This window comes from Canis aureus, chromosome 8 (assembly GCF_053574225.1).
Source record: "Canis aureus isolate CA01 chromosome 8, VMU_Caureus_v.1.0, whole genome shotgun sequence".
Taxonomy (NCBI): Eukaryota; Metazoa; Chordata; class Mammalia; order Carnivora; family Canidae; genus Canis; species Canis aureus.
Window position 1 is genome coordinate 52124996 of NC_135618.1, and position 16460 is coordinate 52141455.

At 49.5% G+C, this 16460-nt stretch overlaps 1 protein-coding gene across 6 annotated transcripts in view; it reads left to right on the top strand.

Annotated features, from left to right (window-relative positions):
* The first annotated feature begins 135 nt into the window (after positions 1-135).
* VPS35L (VPS35 endosomal protein sorting factor like) overlaps positions 136-16460 on the top strand; it is a 115707-nt gene continuing 99382 nt past the window's right edge. For 3 of the 6 annotated variants that reach the window (XM_077906790.1, XM_077906791.1, XM_077906792.1), the window contains exons 1-6: positions 136-705; positions 1456-1559; positions 7290-7389; positions 9849-10004; positions 12081-12203; positions 14325-14349. In XM_077906790.1, the coding sequence (XP_077762916.1) occupies positions 151-705; positions 1456-1559; positions 7290-7389; positions 9849-10004; positions 12081-12203; positions 14325-14349 (1063 nt within the window). In that variant the 5' untranslated portion in view covers positions 136-150. The remainder of the gene's footprint in view (positions 706-1455; positions 1560-7289; positions 7390-9848; positions 10005-12080; positions 12204-14324; positions 14350-16460) is intronic. The other 3 variants (XM_077906793.1, XM_077906794.1, XM_077906795.1) reach the window with 1 other exon arrangement.

Sequence of the window (16460 nt, forward strand, 5' to 3'; positions counted from 1 at the left end):
TAGTAGGCCGTACAACGTCTAGGTTTTGAGGGAAGGGATCTACATCTCCCAAGCAGGGCGCCGACCAACGGCTTAGCGGAAGTGCGTGTGCCTCTCGTAATTACGGCGCTAAGGGAAAGCTCAGCGGAAGTCTCTCCGTCCCTCACAATCATGGCGCTTCCAAGGCTCGGCGGGAAGGCACCTGCCCCTCACAATCATGGCACCCCCAGGGCTCAGCTGGGAAAGCGTGTCCTTCACAATCATGGCGCCCCTCAGGGCTCAGCGGGAGGGCATCTGCCCCTCACAATCTTGGCGCCCCCAGGGCTCAGCGGGAGGGGACCTGCCCCTTACAATCATGGCGCCGTCAGGGCTCAGCGGGAGGGCACCTGCCCCTCACAATCATGGCGCCTCCAGGGCTCAGCGGGGGAAGCATATGCACCTTACAATCATGGCGCCCTCAGGGCTCAGCGGGAGGGGACCTGCCACTCATTCATGGCACCCTCAGGGCTCAGCGGGACGGCACCTGCCCCTCACAATCATGGCGCCCTCAGGGCTCAGCGGGAGGGGACCTGCCCCTCACAATCATGGCGCCCCCGGCGCTCAGCGGGGGAAAGCATCTGCCCCTTACAATCATGGCGGCCAGAGCGGGGCGGGGCCTGCGAGGTAAAGGGCGGGCTTCCCCAGTACAAGCGCTCACGTGACCGGGAAGATGGCCGTCTTTCCCTGGTAAGGAAGAAGCGGCGGGTGGGCTGTGGAGGAGGACCGTCTGCTGTGTCTGGGTCTGTGTCCGCGAGTGTGAGCGAGTGTGAGCGGCCGGCGCCTGCCGTCTGCGTGCGGTGCTGGCGGAGTCTCCCGTTCTGTCCCTGCGGTGGTTTTGGCCACAGGATCCCCGGCCGCTGCCCGGGTCCGGAGGAGGCGCCTGAGGCGGGTCGGCGCCCGGGGCCGCACCCCCCCCCCGTCTCCCCCTCCCCCCCGTCTCCCCCTCCCGGGTCTGGGTGACCGGGACACCCGCCTGGCCTCTGGCCCAGCTCCCGGAGGACGCTGGGCTCCCCTCCCCGGAGAGCGGCTTCCGCGGGGCGCGCCCACATGCCCCTTGGGCTCGGGGGTGACCGCTTGGTGGAAGGGCCCCCGAGGCGCAGCTTCCCCCTGGGGCCCGGGGCGGGCTTTAGCGGGGCGGAGGCTTCCGTTGGGTTTTGGAGGGTGCATAGGAGCTCGCTGCAGGCGGGCCGGGCGTGTGTCCCGGCGGGTGGCTGCGGTGGCTGCGCTGCGTCTGCGGGAAGCCTGCGAGTGTGAGGGCCCCGCGGGACTCTCCCCCGCATCTGGGACGATCGTCGTCCGATCTTTCTTTCCAAATGGTGAGAAGTGGTTTGCCTTGAGCGAGTGAGTGAGTGAGCAAACGAGAGCGCGTAGACATGGTCAGATGCAACGGGGTTTTATGCTGGATCCGCAGGCAGCTGCCTTCCTCCTTCCCTGCAGCTGGCTCGCACTGCAGCGACTTCCTCCCGAGGCCTTGAGGCGCCAAATCGGGATTGGACGCCCCTGAGTTTCCTTGGATCCGGTCGTGCGAAGCACCTTTTAGGGTACGATTAAGACGTTAACATCCCAAATGAGAGACATCTGGCTTCAATGAACTTGTGTGGCGTTTTCGAGTGAGAAAATGCAGGAAGATGCTATTGTAATCTGTGCATCCCAGTAGGTTTTTACCTGTGGTCTTTTTAACATCTGGGGTCTGCAGAGCTGCTCGTTTGGCTGCGCTCCCCACATTTCTGTGGCATCATTCATCCTAACGCTTCCCGAGACTTGCTGCTCTTTAAAGGGACCGAGGGGCGCCTGGGTGGCTCAGTCGGTGAAGCGTCCCATTCATGATTTCCGCTTGGGTCATGATCTCAGGGTCGTGACCTCCAGCCTTGCATCAGGCTCCGCACTCAGCGGGGAGTCTGCTTGGGATTCTCTCTCCCCCTCTGCCCCTCCTCTTGCTGGCATGCATGCACTCTGTTTCTATCTCTAAATAAATAAAAAATTTTAAAAAAGGGATCGAGTTTCAGTCCTTGTTGTACCTGACATGGAGCTTGGCAGAGAGTAGGTGCTCAGTAATATTCCATGGGATGAATGGGGAAGCAGAAAGGGCCTCCAGAGCACAAATATGTATGGTTAAACTTGACATTCACGGAGCCTTTTGTGGGTGCTCCAGGCACTATGTAAAGTGCTTAGTGCCTAACATCTCTATTAATCCTTACAACAATCCTATTTTTCAGAAAGTGGAGGCAGAGAGGGAAGCAGTTAAGTTTACCTAAAGCACAGTCTGCATCTTTGCAGAGGTTTGGAGCTCAAATACTGTGCTCCTAACCATCAGCAGCAGCTGGACCTCCATCCAGGCCCTGGGCTGTAGACTCAGGTGCAGGGCTCCCCAAACCCCACTGCGTTGTCACAAGCCTCCCCAGAATGGCTCTTTGCACCCACACTTCATTATCCCTGATTATGTTATATCCTGGGCTAACATCTGTGGTGTACAGTACGCTGTGGGTCACCTTTCGTATTTAATCCTGTGGTAAGAATGCCCATAAAAACGCCTGCTTTTGAGTCAAGAATTTTTTTTTTTTTAAGATTTTATTTATTCATGAGAGAGAGGGGCAGTCTCCATCCAGGGAGCCCAACGTGGGACTCGATCCCGGGGCCCCAGAATCACGCCCTGGGCCGAAGGCAGGCACTAAACTGCAGAGCCACCCAGGAATCCCTCAAGTCAAGAATTTCTATATCACTTGAAGACTTTTTGAGGAGTTGGGGTGGGGGGAGGGAGGGTATATCATGATTGTGGGAGAAGAAACTGGCCAGATGATGTCATTAGTCACTTAAAAATCACTTACAAATGAAAATAACCAGCAAAAGGCATTTGGTGGATTTCGGGATTTCCAGCATAAGGAGATTTACTTGCTAATGGAATTTCTATGCATCCATGATACCAGATGTAAGTAATTGGAAAATAGGGAGTGGTCAACCTTTAATGTGGGTATAAATCACTCTGGGGGCTGTGCTAACCTGGAGATCCCTATCTGTGGGGTTGCCACACTCCCCAGGTGATGCCCTTGCTAAGTGATCTGTGGGCCTCACTTTAGTAGCCAGCAGCTGGGCCCAGCCAGGAGCGCAGGTGGGAAATGATGGGTGGCTGCCAAGGATCCACGCCAGCCTTCAGCGTTGCTGGGAGCTGGTATTCATGAGGGATTTTGACCAGCTGCATGGGCTGGCTCTGTTCTGGGGCAAAAAAGCAAAATCTAGGGATTTTGAATAAATGCCCACTGGGGGGCACTGTTGGCCTTATCAAAGACCCAGGCCTTGAAGACCATTGCTGTAGCATCTCAAACTGGGAAACTGGTTAGGACCCAAGAATCAATTTGAGGAAAAGTAATGGAAGAAATGACTCAAGGATCAGCATATAGCTGTTTGACATGGAATTTCAAAATGGGTAAATGTTTTTTTTTTTTTTAAGGTGTTTTTCAGAAGTATTTTTCTTCACCTCCCCTCAGCTTAAAAACAAAAATTATTTCAAAGCTTGGTCCTTTAAAGAGAAAATAGACAAAAGTAGACAATGGCTTAAGGCTCTCAAGATGACCCACAGATGGCTGCAGAGCTCCTGCATCTGAGAGTCAGGCCAGCTCAGTTTGCTTGAGTCCCTAAGTACCTGCTGTTGTCACCTCAACTGTAAGCCTCAGCTTCTCTACCTGAAAAATGGGCGTAATGATAGCACCTGTGTCTGGGGGTTGGTTAAATGAGGAAGTGCTGGAGAAAGGGCTTGACCCGGATCCCTGTATACAGCAAGCACATAATAAATGAGAACTATTATTTTTATTTTGCGAATCCAGTCACCCTGTTCTTTTTTTTTTTTTAATTGGAGTTCAATTTGCCAACATATAACACCCAGTGCTCATCCTGCCAAGTGCTCCCCTCATTGCCCGTCACCCAGTCACCCCAACCCCCGCCCACCTCCTTTCCACTACCCCTTGTTCGTTTCCCAGAGTTAGGTGTCTCTCATGTTGTGTCACCCTCACTGCACCTTGTTCTTTTTGATACCATGCATTTGTCAGCTGTTGGTTGATTTGTTAACAATCATGACAGGGATGAGGAGCCTTTGCAACTGAATTTCGGGTCGGATTCCATTTCCACTCATTCTAATAACCTTTCAAAATTCTATTGATAAAGTTAAGAATGACCTGAAAGGAGGACAAGCATCGTTTGATTTTTAACCTCTGTTATGGCTGTCATGGCTGCTGTTCCAATTTATTTATTCTTCAGGTCTTGGTTTATTTTATTTTTTTCTTGGTTTATTTTTTAAGTCAAGGATTGTCTGGCAGCCTATCAAAGGGAGCCTGAAAGAGCATTTTGTATTTTTTTTTAATTTTTAAAAAATTTTTTTTTTATTATTATTTATGATAGAGAGAGAGAGAGAGAGAGACAGGCAGAGGGAGAAGCAGGCTCCATGCACCGGGAGCCCGATGTGGGACTCGATCCCGGATCTCCAGGATCGCGCCCTGGGCCAAAGGCAGGCGCTAAACCACTGCGCCACCCAGGGATCCCGCATTTTGTATTTTTGAGAGATGAGAACTCAGTGTATGGTGAGTGTGACCGCAGAGACTAGGCAATATATCATGAATAGGGTTTTTTTCTTTCAAAATATAAAAAATAAAAATTAGAGATCCACCTGTATTGTTGAGTGGCCTTCCTCCCCTCCTGCTCTCAAAGCCACAGGTATTTAGAAAGGGATGGGAATGAAATGTCCTGGGGTCTCTGTTCTCTTGTCCTGAGTTGGGTTTCTGGGTTATTGGAGCTTGAGTCAGGCCTACAGGTTGCACAGTGCAGTTGGATTTGGGGTTCCGGCATGTACTAATAAGTCGTGGGGCTGGGTGGGGGCGTGTTCAGGGGACTGGGAGGCTGAGGAGCAAGGTGACCCTGTGCCCCTTGAGACTGCGTGCTTTCCAAGTTTTTAAAAATGTTTCCCTTTGGATGAGCCATTCTGGCTTTTAATCACTTCTCTCTCCTTTTTTTTACGGGTGCTTATTCAAGAGCTCCCACAACGCTCGGCGTAGGGAGTGTCCTCACCCCCTGCCCCGCTTCATTGCTCATGGGTTCGGCCTCCCGCAGGGCACCCGCAGGTGAGCACGCTCCTGCCGAGCTGCCTGCCTGAGTGTGACCGGGATCACCTGGCCATGTCCTGGCCCATGGTCCTCAGTCCCGAGCCATCTGAGGCCTCGCCAGCTTCTGATGCAGCCGCTGGTGCCTCCTGGAGGAGGGTTGGGGCTTCCTCTGCAGCTCTCCTGCCCTCACGGCAGTCACCCGTGACTGTCCCCCCCCAAGGCAATGGCTTTTCTCATCTGTCTCAAAAAACCCTTCCTCGTTTCAAGGTATTTGTTACAGCAGCACCCCCACTTCTCAGTCCCAGTTACCTGCCTTAGTCCATTGGGGCTACTGTAAAAAAAAAAAAAAAAATCACAGATGGGGCAACTTCTAAACAAGAGGATTTGTTTCTCCTGGAGGCTGGAAGTCTGGGATCCTGACATCAGCACAGGGTATCTTCATGGGGTGGGGGGGCTCTCGGGGGTCCCTATTCCCAGCACTGGTCCCACTCATGAGGCTCCTCCCTTATGACCCCTTCACTTCCTGAAGGCCCACCTCTATCTAACACCATCATTTTTGGGAGCAAGGATTTCAATGTGTGGATTTGGTGGGGGGGGTGGGAGCACAGACATTCAGACCACAGCGCCTCTTCTGTGCTAGCTGTCATACGGTTTCAATTCTACATGTATTTTAAATACCATAAATTATTCTTTACAGTCAATAATATGGTTTTATCCACACCTTTACATTTTATTATATATTATTTATTCAGTACATATGGGTACGTACGTATATATGTGCATATTACATATATCTATGTTTTTCAGTTGGGATCATTTTGTTTCTACATGTAGCTTTTTTAAAAAAATATAATTCTGCTATACATGCTGTTCTGTTTTTCTTTTTAAAGATTTTAGTTATTTATTCACAAGAGACACAGAGATGCAGAGACCTAGGCAGAGGGAGAGGCAGGCTCCCTGCAGGGAGCCCAATGCGGGACTCGATCCCAGGACCCCAGGATCATGACCTGAACCAAAGGCAGATGCTCAACCACTGAGCCACCTAGGCGCCCTCTTTTTTTTTTTTTTTTAAGACTTTATTTATTTATTTGAAAGAGAACATGAGCTGGCAGGGGCGGGGCGGGGGGGGAGGGCGGCTGTTGAGTGGCAGGGAGAGGGAGAAGCAGACTCCCCACTGAGCTGGGAGACCAATGAATGGGGTTCAATCCCAGGACTCTGAGATCATGAACTGATCACCAACTGAGCCACCCAGGCGCCCACCACCACCCACAAATCCTCTTGTTTTCTTTGACAGAGAAACTACCCCTTAGGACTGCAGCGTAGTTTTAGTAGGTGTGGAATTTTTGGTTGGCATTTAATTTCTTTGCTACTTGAGCACATCATCCCTTTGTCTGCCGGCTCTCATCTCTGTGCTGAGACAATAATCGTTCTTTGAAAATACTGTGTCTTTTTCTTTTTTCTTTCTAAGAAATCCTCTCTTTTAGCCATATTACTCAAAGCCCTAAGTATGGTTTCCAATTTGCTTTTGTACAGGGCCTGCGTGGGGCATAGGTGTTTCCTGAATCTGTAGCTGGTTGTCCTTGGTTTCCACTGTCATCCTTCAGATACTGTTTCTGCCCATCTTTTTTCTCCTCCCTCTGGGGTTCTAGTTGTACATGTGTTAGGCCTTCCCGCCCTGCCCCTTACTGCCTCTCACCCTCTTTGCCGGGCTTCCCGTCTGTTCCCCTTGTGCATCAGCATGGATTCTGTTTTACTTCCATCCTCTGATCCTGTCACAAGACTGATGAAAACCCTGTGCTCTTTGTCTACTTCCTGCCCAGCTTCTTTCTCTGGCTTTCTACAGCTCTTGTGAACACTTTGCAGGGAGCCCCAGGGCCAGATTTCTCACTTCTCTGCACCCTGTTCTCCTAAGAAGCTCTTCCTTCGGGCTCTGCTTGTCTAGGGGGAGGAGCCAGGGAGGAAAGTTGGCCTCACCTCACTGAACGCCCCTGGTTCTGGCATCTGGCCTTGCGGGTCCCGGATGCCTTTGAACTGAGTGTTAAAATTCTGTTGAGCATTTCTCAGACTGGGTAGAGGTACCTTCTGCTACAGACGGCCATATCCTTGAGGGAGTCTGAGCGAACAGTTCTGGTGTGTTAGATGTGTCCCTCAGCTGATCGTTTTCTGGGTTTTGCTGTTTGCCAGGCATTCCAGAAGCAGGAACTACAAGGCTGAGTTTGCGTCATGCCGCCTGGAGGCTGTGCCCTTGGAGTTTGGAGACTATCACCCGCTGAAGCCTATAACTGTGAGTTTGTCACGGGCCTCTCAATCTGCCATTCTTACTCCACGAAATCACAGGTTGGGTTCCTGGGGCTTTGCCGTTTGCTGGCAGTAGCGCTTTTGCCTGTTTATCTCCCACCATCGTGTTCATTCTGCCCTTTCTCCCACTTGCGAGGTTGTCACGAGCCATGGGCTGCCTTTATTTCTAATGGGGAGCTGTAAACCAAATACCTTCTAAACTTGCCCATGTGGAATATAAGAATCTCTCCGATGACTAGTTGAGGATGCTGTCCTTGGGTACCGTCTTTGTCGGCTTGTGAGTTAGTTAAAAAAACAAACCAGAAAGTGGGCAAGTGACGTAGATGGTCCTTCGCTTCTGGGTTAGTGTCATTTGATCAGTAAATAGTAGAAGCTACGTGCTTGTCATCATGTGTGGGATGAGGGCAATAGGCATAGACCACGGGTAGCAGGGATGTGACGTTCTGTAATGGCAGAGAGCCTGAGAATACACAGAGGCCGTTCCATAAGGCAGGGGAGCCTAGATGGAGCTTCTGCCTTCCAAGGCCCTGCCAGGCCCCGTGGGCTTGTGCCACCACGGCTGACCCACCAGTGGGTCGGTCTGTTCTCAGGAACTCACTCGCCTGGAGATAGACCTGGGCAGCAGCTCCAGGCTTGCATCCAGTGGCTGAGTGATGGCAGCAGCAGGGAGACTCTCCTCTGGCAGTTTCTGTTGCCCAGTTGGGTTCTGTGTCCCTTCCTGGCTCACTCTGGTGACCAGGGAGTAGAATGTGCTGGCTGATTGGGTGGGCACTACCCCACCCCACTAGGCCTGTGGGAGCTGAGAGTCGGGGAGGGTTGCCTTCCCAAAGAAAACACGACTGGGAGCCTGGGAGGTGGAGGCACAGATGCCAGGCAGACAGAATGACAGGTGTGCACTAGTAGGAGGCACTTGACCAAATCATCTGAGGTGGGTGTCAGACCCTCTGGGTTTAGGGCAAGGTCTTCAGGAAGATGCCCCTTGCTTTAAACACCCACTGCAAATTTGGGGGACCCCCAGGCCAACTGCATGCCTGACCAACTGGCTGCAAATCCAGGGGTTTCCCAAGATCTCCCTCAGGCTTGATAACTTGCTAGAACAACTCAGAGAACTCAGCAAAGCACTGTACTTAGGTTTTTATATAAAGGATACCAATGAGGGGCAGCCAGCTGAGGGAGACTTATGGTGAGGTCCAGGAAGGTCTGGGACCACAGCAAGCTCTGTGTCCTATACCTGGGGACACATCATGTGTCCACCAACCAGGAAGCTCCACCGTCCACACTTCATCTTGGGGATTTAGTACGTAGGTGTGATGGCGTGATTCCCTGGCCACGTGGTTGCACCCGGTCTCCAGCCTCCCTCCCCTGAGGTCAGGCGGAGATCACCTGGTTGTGCCCATAGGCTTCGTCTTTCTCATGAGCAGCCACCATGCTGCAGCCCCTCAGCATAAACCCAGGTGTGACTGAGGGGCTCGTGAATGACGGCCACTCCAAGGTCTAGAGCCTCCTTTCCCAGAATCAGGGACGAAGGCCACTCAGGTCTCGAATCCCATCTTCTCCATCATTTGGAGTAGAACATCCAGTTCTCTCTCTCGCTCTCTTTCTTTCTCTCAAGACGGGTTTTCCCCATCTTCCGATGGATACCTTCTCAGACTGGCCATTACTGTCCATCAGCCCTGGCCCCTGGGCTTTCATAGTTTCCTCATTTCAAAAGGAGAGTGGAGCCCAACTAGCCTTTCTGGATTTGGTCCTAAATTTTCAGCAGAGAAACTCTGGTTGGATCCTCTTGGTTCAGAGGGTCGGCCCTGGTCTGGTCTTCTGAAGTCGGGGAGAGTTAGAGGCCAGTGGGACAAGGACATGGCTTCACGCCCCAACACTCCGCTGCGCCCCCAATACTGACCAGCATGTGGCATTAGGAAGCTCTTCAAAAAAGGAAGGCAGGGCATCCAGTACTCTGCAGTACTGGATGATGCAGCTCGGCAGCCCCATGGTGACCGTCCCAGGCATGACAGCCCTGGGATCTCACGTCCTCTGGTTCATGACCCTCCCAGGACCTTGCACCTCATGAACGACAGGACCATCTTGTGAAGATGCAGGTTCTGATGCAGTGGAGCTTAGGAGTCCGCGTTTTTGAACAGCTTCCAGGTGATGTGGATGCTGCTTCCCTGGGGAAGGCTCTGAGTAAGAGGGTCCTATGGGGATGCGGTTATGTCCCACCTCCTGAGTCCTCGAGGCCCCATCTCCTCCTCCCGCCAGCGCCCCCCACTGCCTTCCCTTCCTCCACAGCTGGGATTCTGAGTCATGTCAGATTGTCACAAAAACATAAGCATCCCTGCTCAGGGCAATGGTCACTTCAGCCAAGGGAATGAGGGAAAAACGCAGGTGAGTGTTTCTCTGGGAAAAGTCTTGGGGAACTTGTACTTTACCTGCTCGTGGTTTTCCCCTCAGGTCACAGAGTCAAAGACCAAGAAAGTGAGCCGGAAAGGCAGTACGTCTTCCACGTCCTCCTCGTCCTCCAGCTCCATGGTGGACCCGCTGAGCAGCGTGCTGGATGGGACTGACCCCCTCTCCATGTTCGCAGCCACTGCTGAGCCCGCAGCCACGGTAACACTGCCCACGGGGGTCCGTCTGGGGGCAGGGTGACTTTTCATCTTTTTGTTTTTTAATTGGCACAAGGGTGTTATGTCTGTAACAGTTCAGATGATCCACAGGCCCACAGGGTCCTGCTTATGGAGGCCGCGTCCCCCACTTAGAGGCTGGTGCGGTTCCTGGAAGCTTCTTCCTTTCTTTATTAAGCCACTTCAAAATTCATTCTTGGTTTTCATTTCACCCATAGTAATTCTTCTTCTTTTTTCTAATTAGGTAATCATGTAAGTAAATCACTGGTTTTGCAGGTAAGGGAGTCAAACCCTGCCAGTGAAGCCCTCATCCTGTTGGCCTGCCTTTGAGGTCATCAGTGATCAGTGTTTTCGGCGTCCACTTCTATCGCTTTTTTTTTGTGTGTATTTTCATAGATATAGACATAGGGTAGTTTTTGAATATCTACACACATATTCCCATCTGAGTAACAACCACAGCAGTAATAGGATTTCCTTGCTGCAAGGTGGGCATTGCTCAGTGTGTTCCTAGTGCTCACGCTGCTGTGTGGCAGGTGTTCTGAGGAGGCCCATGTGGAGGAAGATCAAGTATACGCTGGACTTCAGACCCAGCCAGGCTGACTTCACAGCTCACACTCTGAACCATCATTCTGTGCTGGCATTGTCCACATCCGTTTACTTTTTTTTTTTTTAATGTAAATTGAACTATAGTTATACTTCCCCCCGCCCCCCAACTTGACAAAGTATCTGGGAGAACTTTCTGTGTTTGTACTTAGGGAGCAGGCTTTTTTTTTTTTTTTTTTTTTTTTTAAGATTTTATTTATTTACTCATGAGAGACAGGCAGAGACATAGGCAGAGGGAGAAGCAGGCTCCCTCCAGGGAGCCTGATGTGGGACTTGATTCTAGGACCCCGGGATCATGACCTGAGCCAAAAGCAGACGCTCAACCACTGAGCCACCCAGGTGCCCCTGGGAGCAGTCTTTTTATTTTGAATGGCTGCATTGCATCCTAAAGAATGAGTAGTACCTCCTTGATGCTAGACACATGGACTGTTTCCGGTGTTCCCTCATCTCGGCCATGGGCCTTTAACAGATCCATGTCTGGGTACACACGTGCTGGATTTCAGTGGATAATTTCTTTTTTATTTTATATTTTTAAAGATTTTATGTTTAGGTAATCTCTACACCCAACATGGTGCTCGAACTCCCAACCCCAAGATCACAAGTCACACATTCAACCAACTCAGCCAGCTAGGCGCCCCCTGCAGGATAACTTCTTAGAAGCACAGTACTGGGCTACAGCAATGTGTATATCAGGTTTTGAGGCTACTGCTGTATCATTTCCAGAAAGGCTTCACCATGTGATAGGACCACCAGCAGGGCCTGTCTAACCATGTCCTTGCCAACTGGGATAGTACCGTGCATTGTAACTCTGCCATTTTGGTGGTCAAAAAATGATCACTTGCCATGTGCCTTTCCTTGATTCTTAAATGAGTTTGAGTGTCTTTTGATCGGTTTATTAGCCATTTGTGGTGAACTGGCCTGAAAAATATTTTATCCACCAAACCTTTAGACAGATCTGTTTTATTCTGCAGTGAGGGACTGTCTGCCTTCTGCTTAAACTTTTTTTCTTTAGCTTTGAGATATAATTGACGAAATTGTTAGACATCTAAGGTGTCAACATGATGAGTTGTTATTTTTTTTAAAGATTGATTTAAAGCATGAGTGGAGGTGGGCAGAGGGAGAGAGACTCCCGTTGAGCTTGGAGCCTGTGGTGGGGCTCCATCCCACGACCACCACAAGATTATGACCTGAGCCGAAACCAAGAGTCAGCCATTTGTGACTGATATTTCTATACACTGTGAAAACACTTTCACCATCAAGTTAGTTATTACATCTGTCACCTCACATCATTACCTTTTTTTTTTTTTTTAATTTGGTAAGACCATTTAAGTTTTACTTTCCTAGCAAATTTCAGTTTTACTATACTGTGTTATCAACTACAGTCACCTTGTTTGCTTTTATTTTGCTTTTAAAGACTGAAATGATACTGTGGCTGAGAACTTGTCTTGCCTTTTTTTAGGACAGCTCTAGAAAGAGACGAGACAGAGATGAGAACTCCATCGTAGGATCAGACTTTGAGCCCTGGGCTAGCAAACGAGGAGAAATCCTTGCCCGGTACACCACCACGGAAAAGCTCTCCATCGTGAGTACCAGTACACTCTTCTCCCAGGGCCTGCTTCAGACTTAGTAGTAATTTCTTTTTGTTACTGTGATTCTGCCTTTATTGTGTGTGTAGGATTTTCCCCCATGTCAAGCATGGGGAAAATTCTGATGCCAGTTGGGTGTCCTGCAGCTCAACTCCTTTCTGACACAGAGAGATGCCTGGAGATTTCATCAGTTCCCACAGGTTAAGGGCCTGGTCCCTCAATGCTTTCTCCCACTTCACAAGCCTGGCCATCTGGCTGTGCATCAGATTCCCACCACCTCCTCCTTGGGTTCGGTTAACTTGCTGGGTGGCTCCCAGAATTCAGGAAGCCAGTTTACTCACTAGATTACAAAGATACTGAAGGCCTTGAATCAGCATCCACTTGAAGAGGCCTCATTGCTTAGACACGATTGTTTAAATCATTGGCCATTGGTGACTAGTTCAACTTCCAGGCCCTCTCTCCTCCCTGGAGAAATGGAAAGTTCCAGCCCTTTAATCACATTTGCTTCCCTGGGAAACCAGTTCCCAACTTTAGGTGGATCCAAAAGTCAATTAACATAACAGAAAATACTTTGCCACTCAACACTTAGGGAATTCCAAGGGTAGTAGAAGCTTCTGTGCCAGGAACAGGATCCAGACCAAATACTGATTTCTTATAAATTGCAGCATTGAAGTTAATGTTGCCCCAACTCCTGCGCTCTGTGTGTCTCCCTCATTGTGCCAGCGTTAGTTGGGAGAAAAATGTACTGATTGGTTTCTCAAAAAATGGGCTAAGAATCAGGGCTCTGGCACAGTTCAGAGGAAGAATTGGAACAGCGGAGCCTCATCTCTGGGGAGGTCTGAGTTAGGACGTGAGGATCCCGCCACGCCAAAGAAGGTTTACTTCTTGCTGTAGCTCAGGTGTTCCAGAACTGGAAGTTTGCTGTTTCTTTGGGTGGCCTTGAGGCAACGTCATTGGCTTGTGCTGGGGGCATATGTGGGGGAGAGAGAGAGAGCTGACCCTGGATCCAGCAAGTGGCTCCTGTGGTGAAAGGCTTCGAGCCGAGCCCAAACAAGGAAAGAGTAATGCCTGGGTTATTGAGGTCAAGGTTCAGGAGCTTATAACTGAAGCCTTTGCTAGTGACAGATGCAAGAGTGATGCTTCTCTCTTGACACTGAAAAGCAGCCCAGAGGTGGGTAGTCCAGGGCTGGTTGGGCAGCTCTTTCTGCCCTGCTGCCCTGCTGTGATCAGCATCCCCTCGTGGCCACATTGTTAGGAGGAGGAGGGAAAGTGGGATGCACCCTGGGTCATTTGAGGACCTCTCCCAGAGTCCCCTTCCACACACACCTTATCACACTTGTCTTAAAGGTTGTCACAGGCCAGACACAGGTGGAAGGGAAGCCGGGAAATAGTGACCAGTGTGCCCATCAGAAATCGGGGCCGTGCATAGGGAGGAAAGAGTGAGCCTGTTGGGCATCTGGGAAGGCTCTGCTATGATGTCTCTCCACTCACTTCCTCTCAGGGCTTGTACTAGGGGAGCAGGGTGCAGGCAGAGTGGCTGGACTGGTGGTTTAGTTCTAATTTTCTGAATGCATTGAGTCATTTTAGTGCAGTGATTTTTTTTTTTTTTTCAACCAAGAGTAATTTTATGCCTCCCAGGGGACACGTGGCATTGTCTGGAGGCATTCTTGGTTGTCACAACTGTGGGGGTATTACTGGCATCTAGCAGGTAGAGACCGGGGACACTGCTAAACATCCTCCAGTGCCTGGGGGCTGCCTCCACACAACAGGATTTTCTGGCCTGTAATGTCAGTAGTGCCAATGTTGTGAAACCCTGATTTAGAGAACCTGAATACTACCCCATGATGTCCCTTGGCCTGAAAATTTTGCCATTTCTTGGCATCCTGGATTGTGTATTAATTTGAAACTCCAGTGGTTTCCAGTGAGCTGTGTTTTCCTCCTTTGATTAAATATTTTCTATTTCTCATTTGGATCAGTAAGTAGTTCTGTTGGAAACCAAAGGGTCATGTTGTCATGGTGCTACCTGAGTAATTAAGTACCTTATGAGGTTTTCTTGTTGTCATTGCAGAAACTAGTAAGTTTTGATAAATAGTAACAAGTTATTTTTGCCTCTGCAGAATCTGTTTATGGGATCTGAAAAAGGTGAGTTTTTGCTGTTGTTTCTATCTTGAAGGGGAATCCTCCCATAACCATTCGTATAATTTTACAAAGAAAAAAAAATGATTGTGAAATCCAGTCTGGTGTTTAATTCCATGAAAGCTGTTATTGCCTAGATTATACATATTTATGTGATGAGTGGGGGGTGGGGGGAGAGACCAAAGTGACTAAGAGTAAAATATCAGCTCACTGGTTTTAGCTATAGAGCAATAGACTCCACTCCAAGTACCTCCTCAGCAGCTGGGAAACAGTTAAAACTCTCCTTTTCAGAGCTCTTTTACTTTGGTCTTTATCCCTTGTGAGAAGGCAGATGCGCTGGGGACAGGAGCAGTCTCAGCAGCCACTGGTCCCTGAACACTGCAGTCCTCAGTTTCTTCTGCCAGGACACAGGGTCAGAAGCTCTGCACCATTTTGCCTCAAGCTAGCTGTGCAACAGGGTCACCGGAGCAACTTTTATCCAAATAGACCCCTGGGCCCCACTCCACTTACTGAATTTATCTTGAGGAGTAAGATCCAGCTATTGCATTTTTTAAAGATTTATTTCTTTATTTGAGAAAGAGCACACGTGCATGCGGTGTTGAGGGCAGGGCAGAGGGAGAGAGTCCTAAGCGGACTCCTTGCTGAGTGCAGAGCTCAACGTGGGGCTCAGTCTCACGATCCTGAGATCACAGCCTGGGCTGAAACCAGGAATTGGATGCTTAATTGACTGTGCTACCAGGGCACCCCTGGGAAGTGCTTTTTTGAAGCTCCCAGGTGATTGGGAGGCAGCTGACACAGCTCACGTACCACTGGGATGCAAATCACTAGTATGGCAGATTCAGCTCTCCCCTTTCTCTGCACGTGCGGGCAACACTTTAGTAATCAAGAGAGTGGGAGCACCTTTGGTAGGGCTGTAATGTGGACAACAAACCACGAAAAAGTAAATCATACTGTTCCATGTCTGCCAGTTTGGAAAGACCAGAAAGACTGATGAGATTACTTGTTGTTGAGGAGGTAATAGTAACAGGAGCTCTAATGCTGTCAGTGGGAGGGTAAAAACCACTGTATAAAGCGCTTCTGTGATATCTATTAAAAATGAAGTTGGGCCAGCCCTTTGACCCAGCAATTCTACTATTAGGATACACTCTAGATCAGAAATCAGCAAACTGTGTCCTGCAGGCAGGTCTGGCCCCTGTTTAAGTTTGTAAATAAAGTTTTATTAGAATACAGCCGTACCAGTTTGGTAACCTATTGTCTGGCTGCTTTTGTGCTATGATGGCAGAATTGAGTAGTTAAAACAGAGACTCTTTGACTCACAAAACCTAAAGTATCTTGGTCCTTTTCAGAAAGGAAGCATTTTTCCAACTCTACCCAAACCTATGTTTTTCTTAAAGTGTGGTCCAAGGGCTAATAGCATTGACATCACCTGGGAGTCATTAGACGTGCAGAGTCTTAGGCTCTGCCAGTCTTTTTTTTTTTAAGATTTTATTTATTCATGAGAGACACACTGAGAGAGAGGCAGAGGCAGAGGGAGAAGCAGGCTCTGTGCAGGGAGCCCGATGTAGGACTCGATCCCAGGACTCTGAGATCACGCCCTGAGCCAAAGGCAGATGCTCAACCGCTGAGCCACCCAAGTGTCCCAGGCTCTGCCAGTCTTACTGAAAATCAGAATCCACATGCTAACTCATCTGAGTGATTCCTGTAAAAGTCTGAGAAGGCACTGCCCTGAAGAAACGTGCGTATATGAACCAGGAGACACAGAAACGTTCATAGCAGCATTGTTCACGGTAGCCCCAAACAGGAGATAACTCCAACATCCATCAGCAGTAGAATAAGAAATGCACTGTGGTGTAGTCACACGGTGGAAAATAAACAGTAGGGCACCAGCTCTGTGCAACAACAAAGGTCAATTTTATCGACTAAAGATAATGGTGAATAGGAAGCAAGGCCGTATCGGCCTGGGTGGTGGTCCCAAGGTGTTTTGGTTATCTGTTAAAATATACACGTGTGCATTTTCTCTATGTATTATATTTCAAATTGAAGGAAAAGTAGAAATGAGGTAAAAGAAAAACATTATTTGGAAACTTGTAGTCATTCATTAGTAATTAAATAACTGT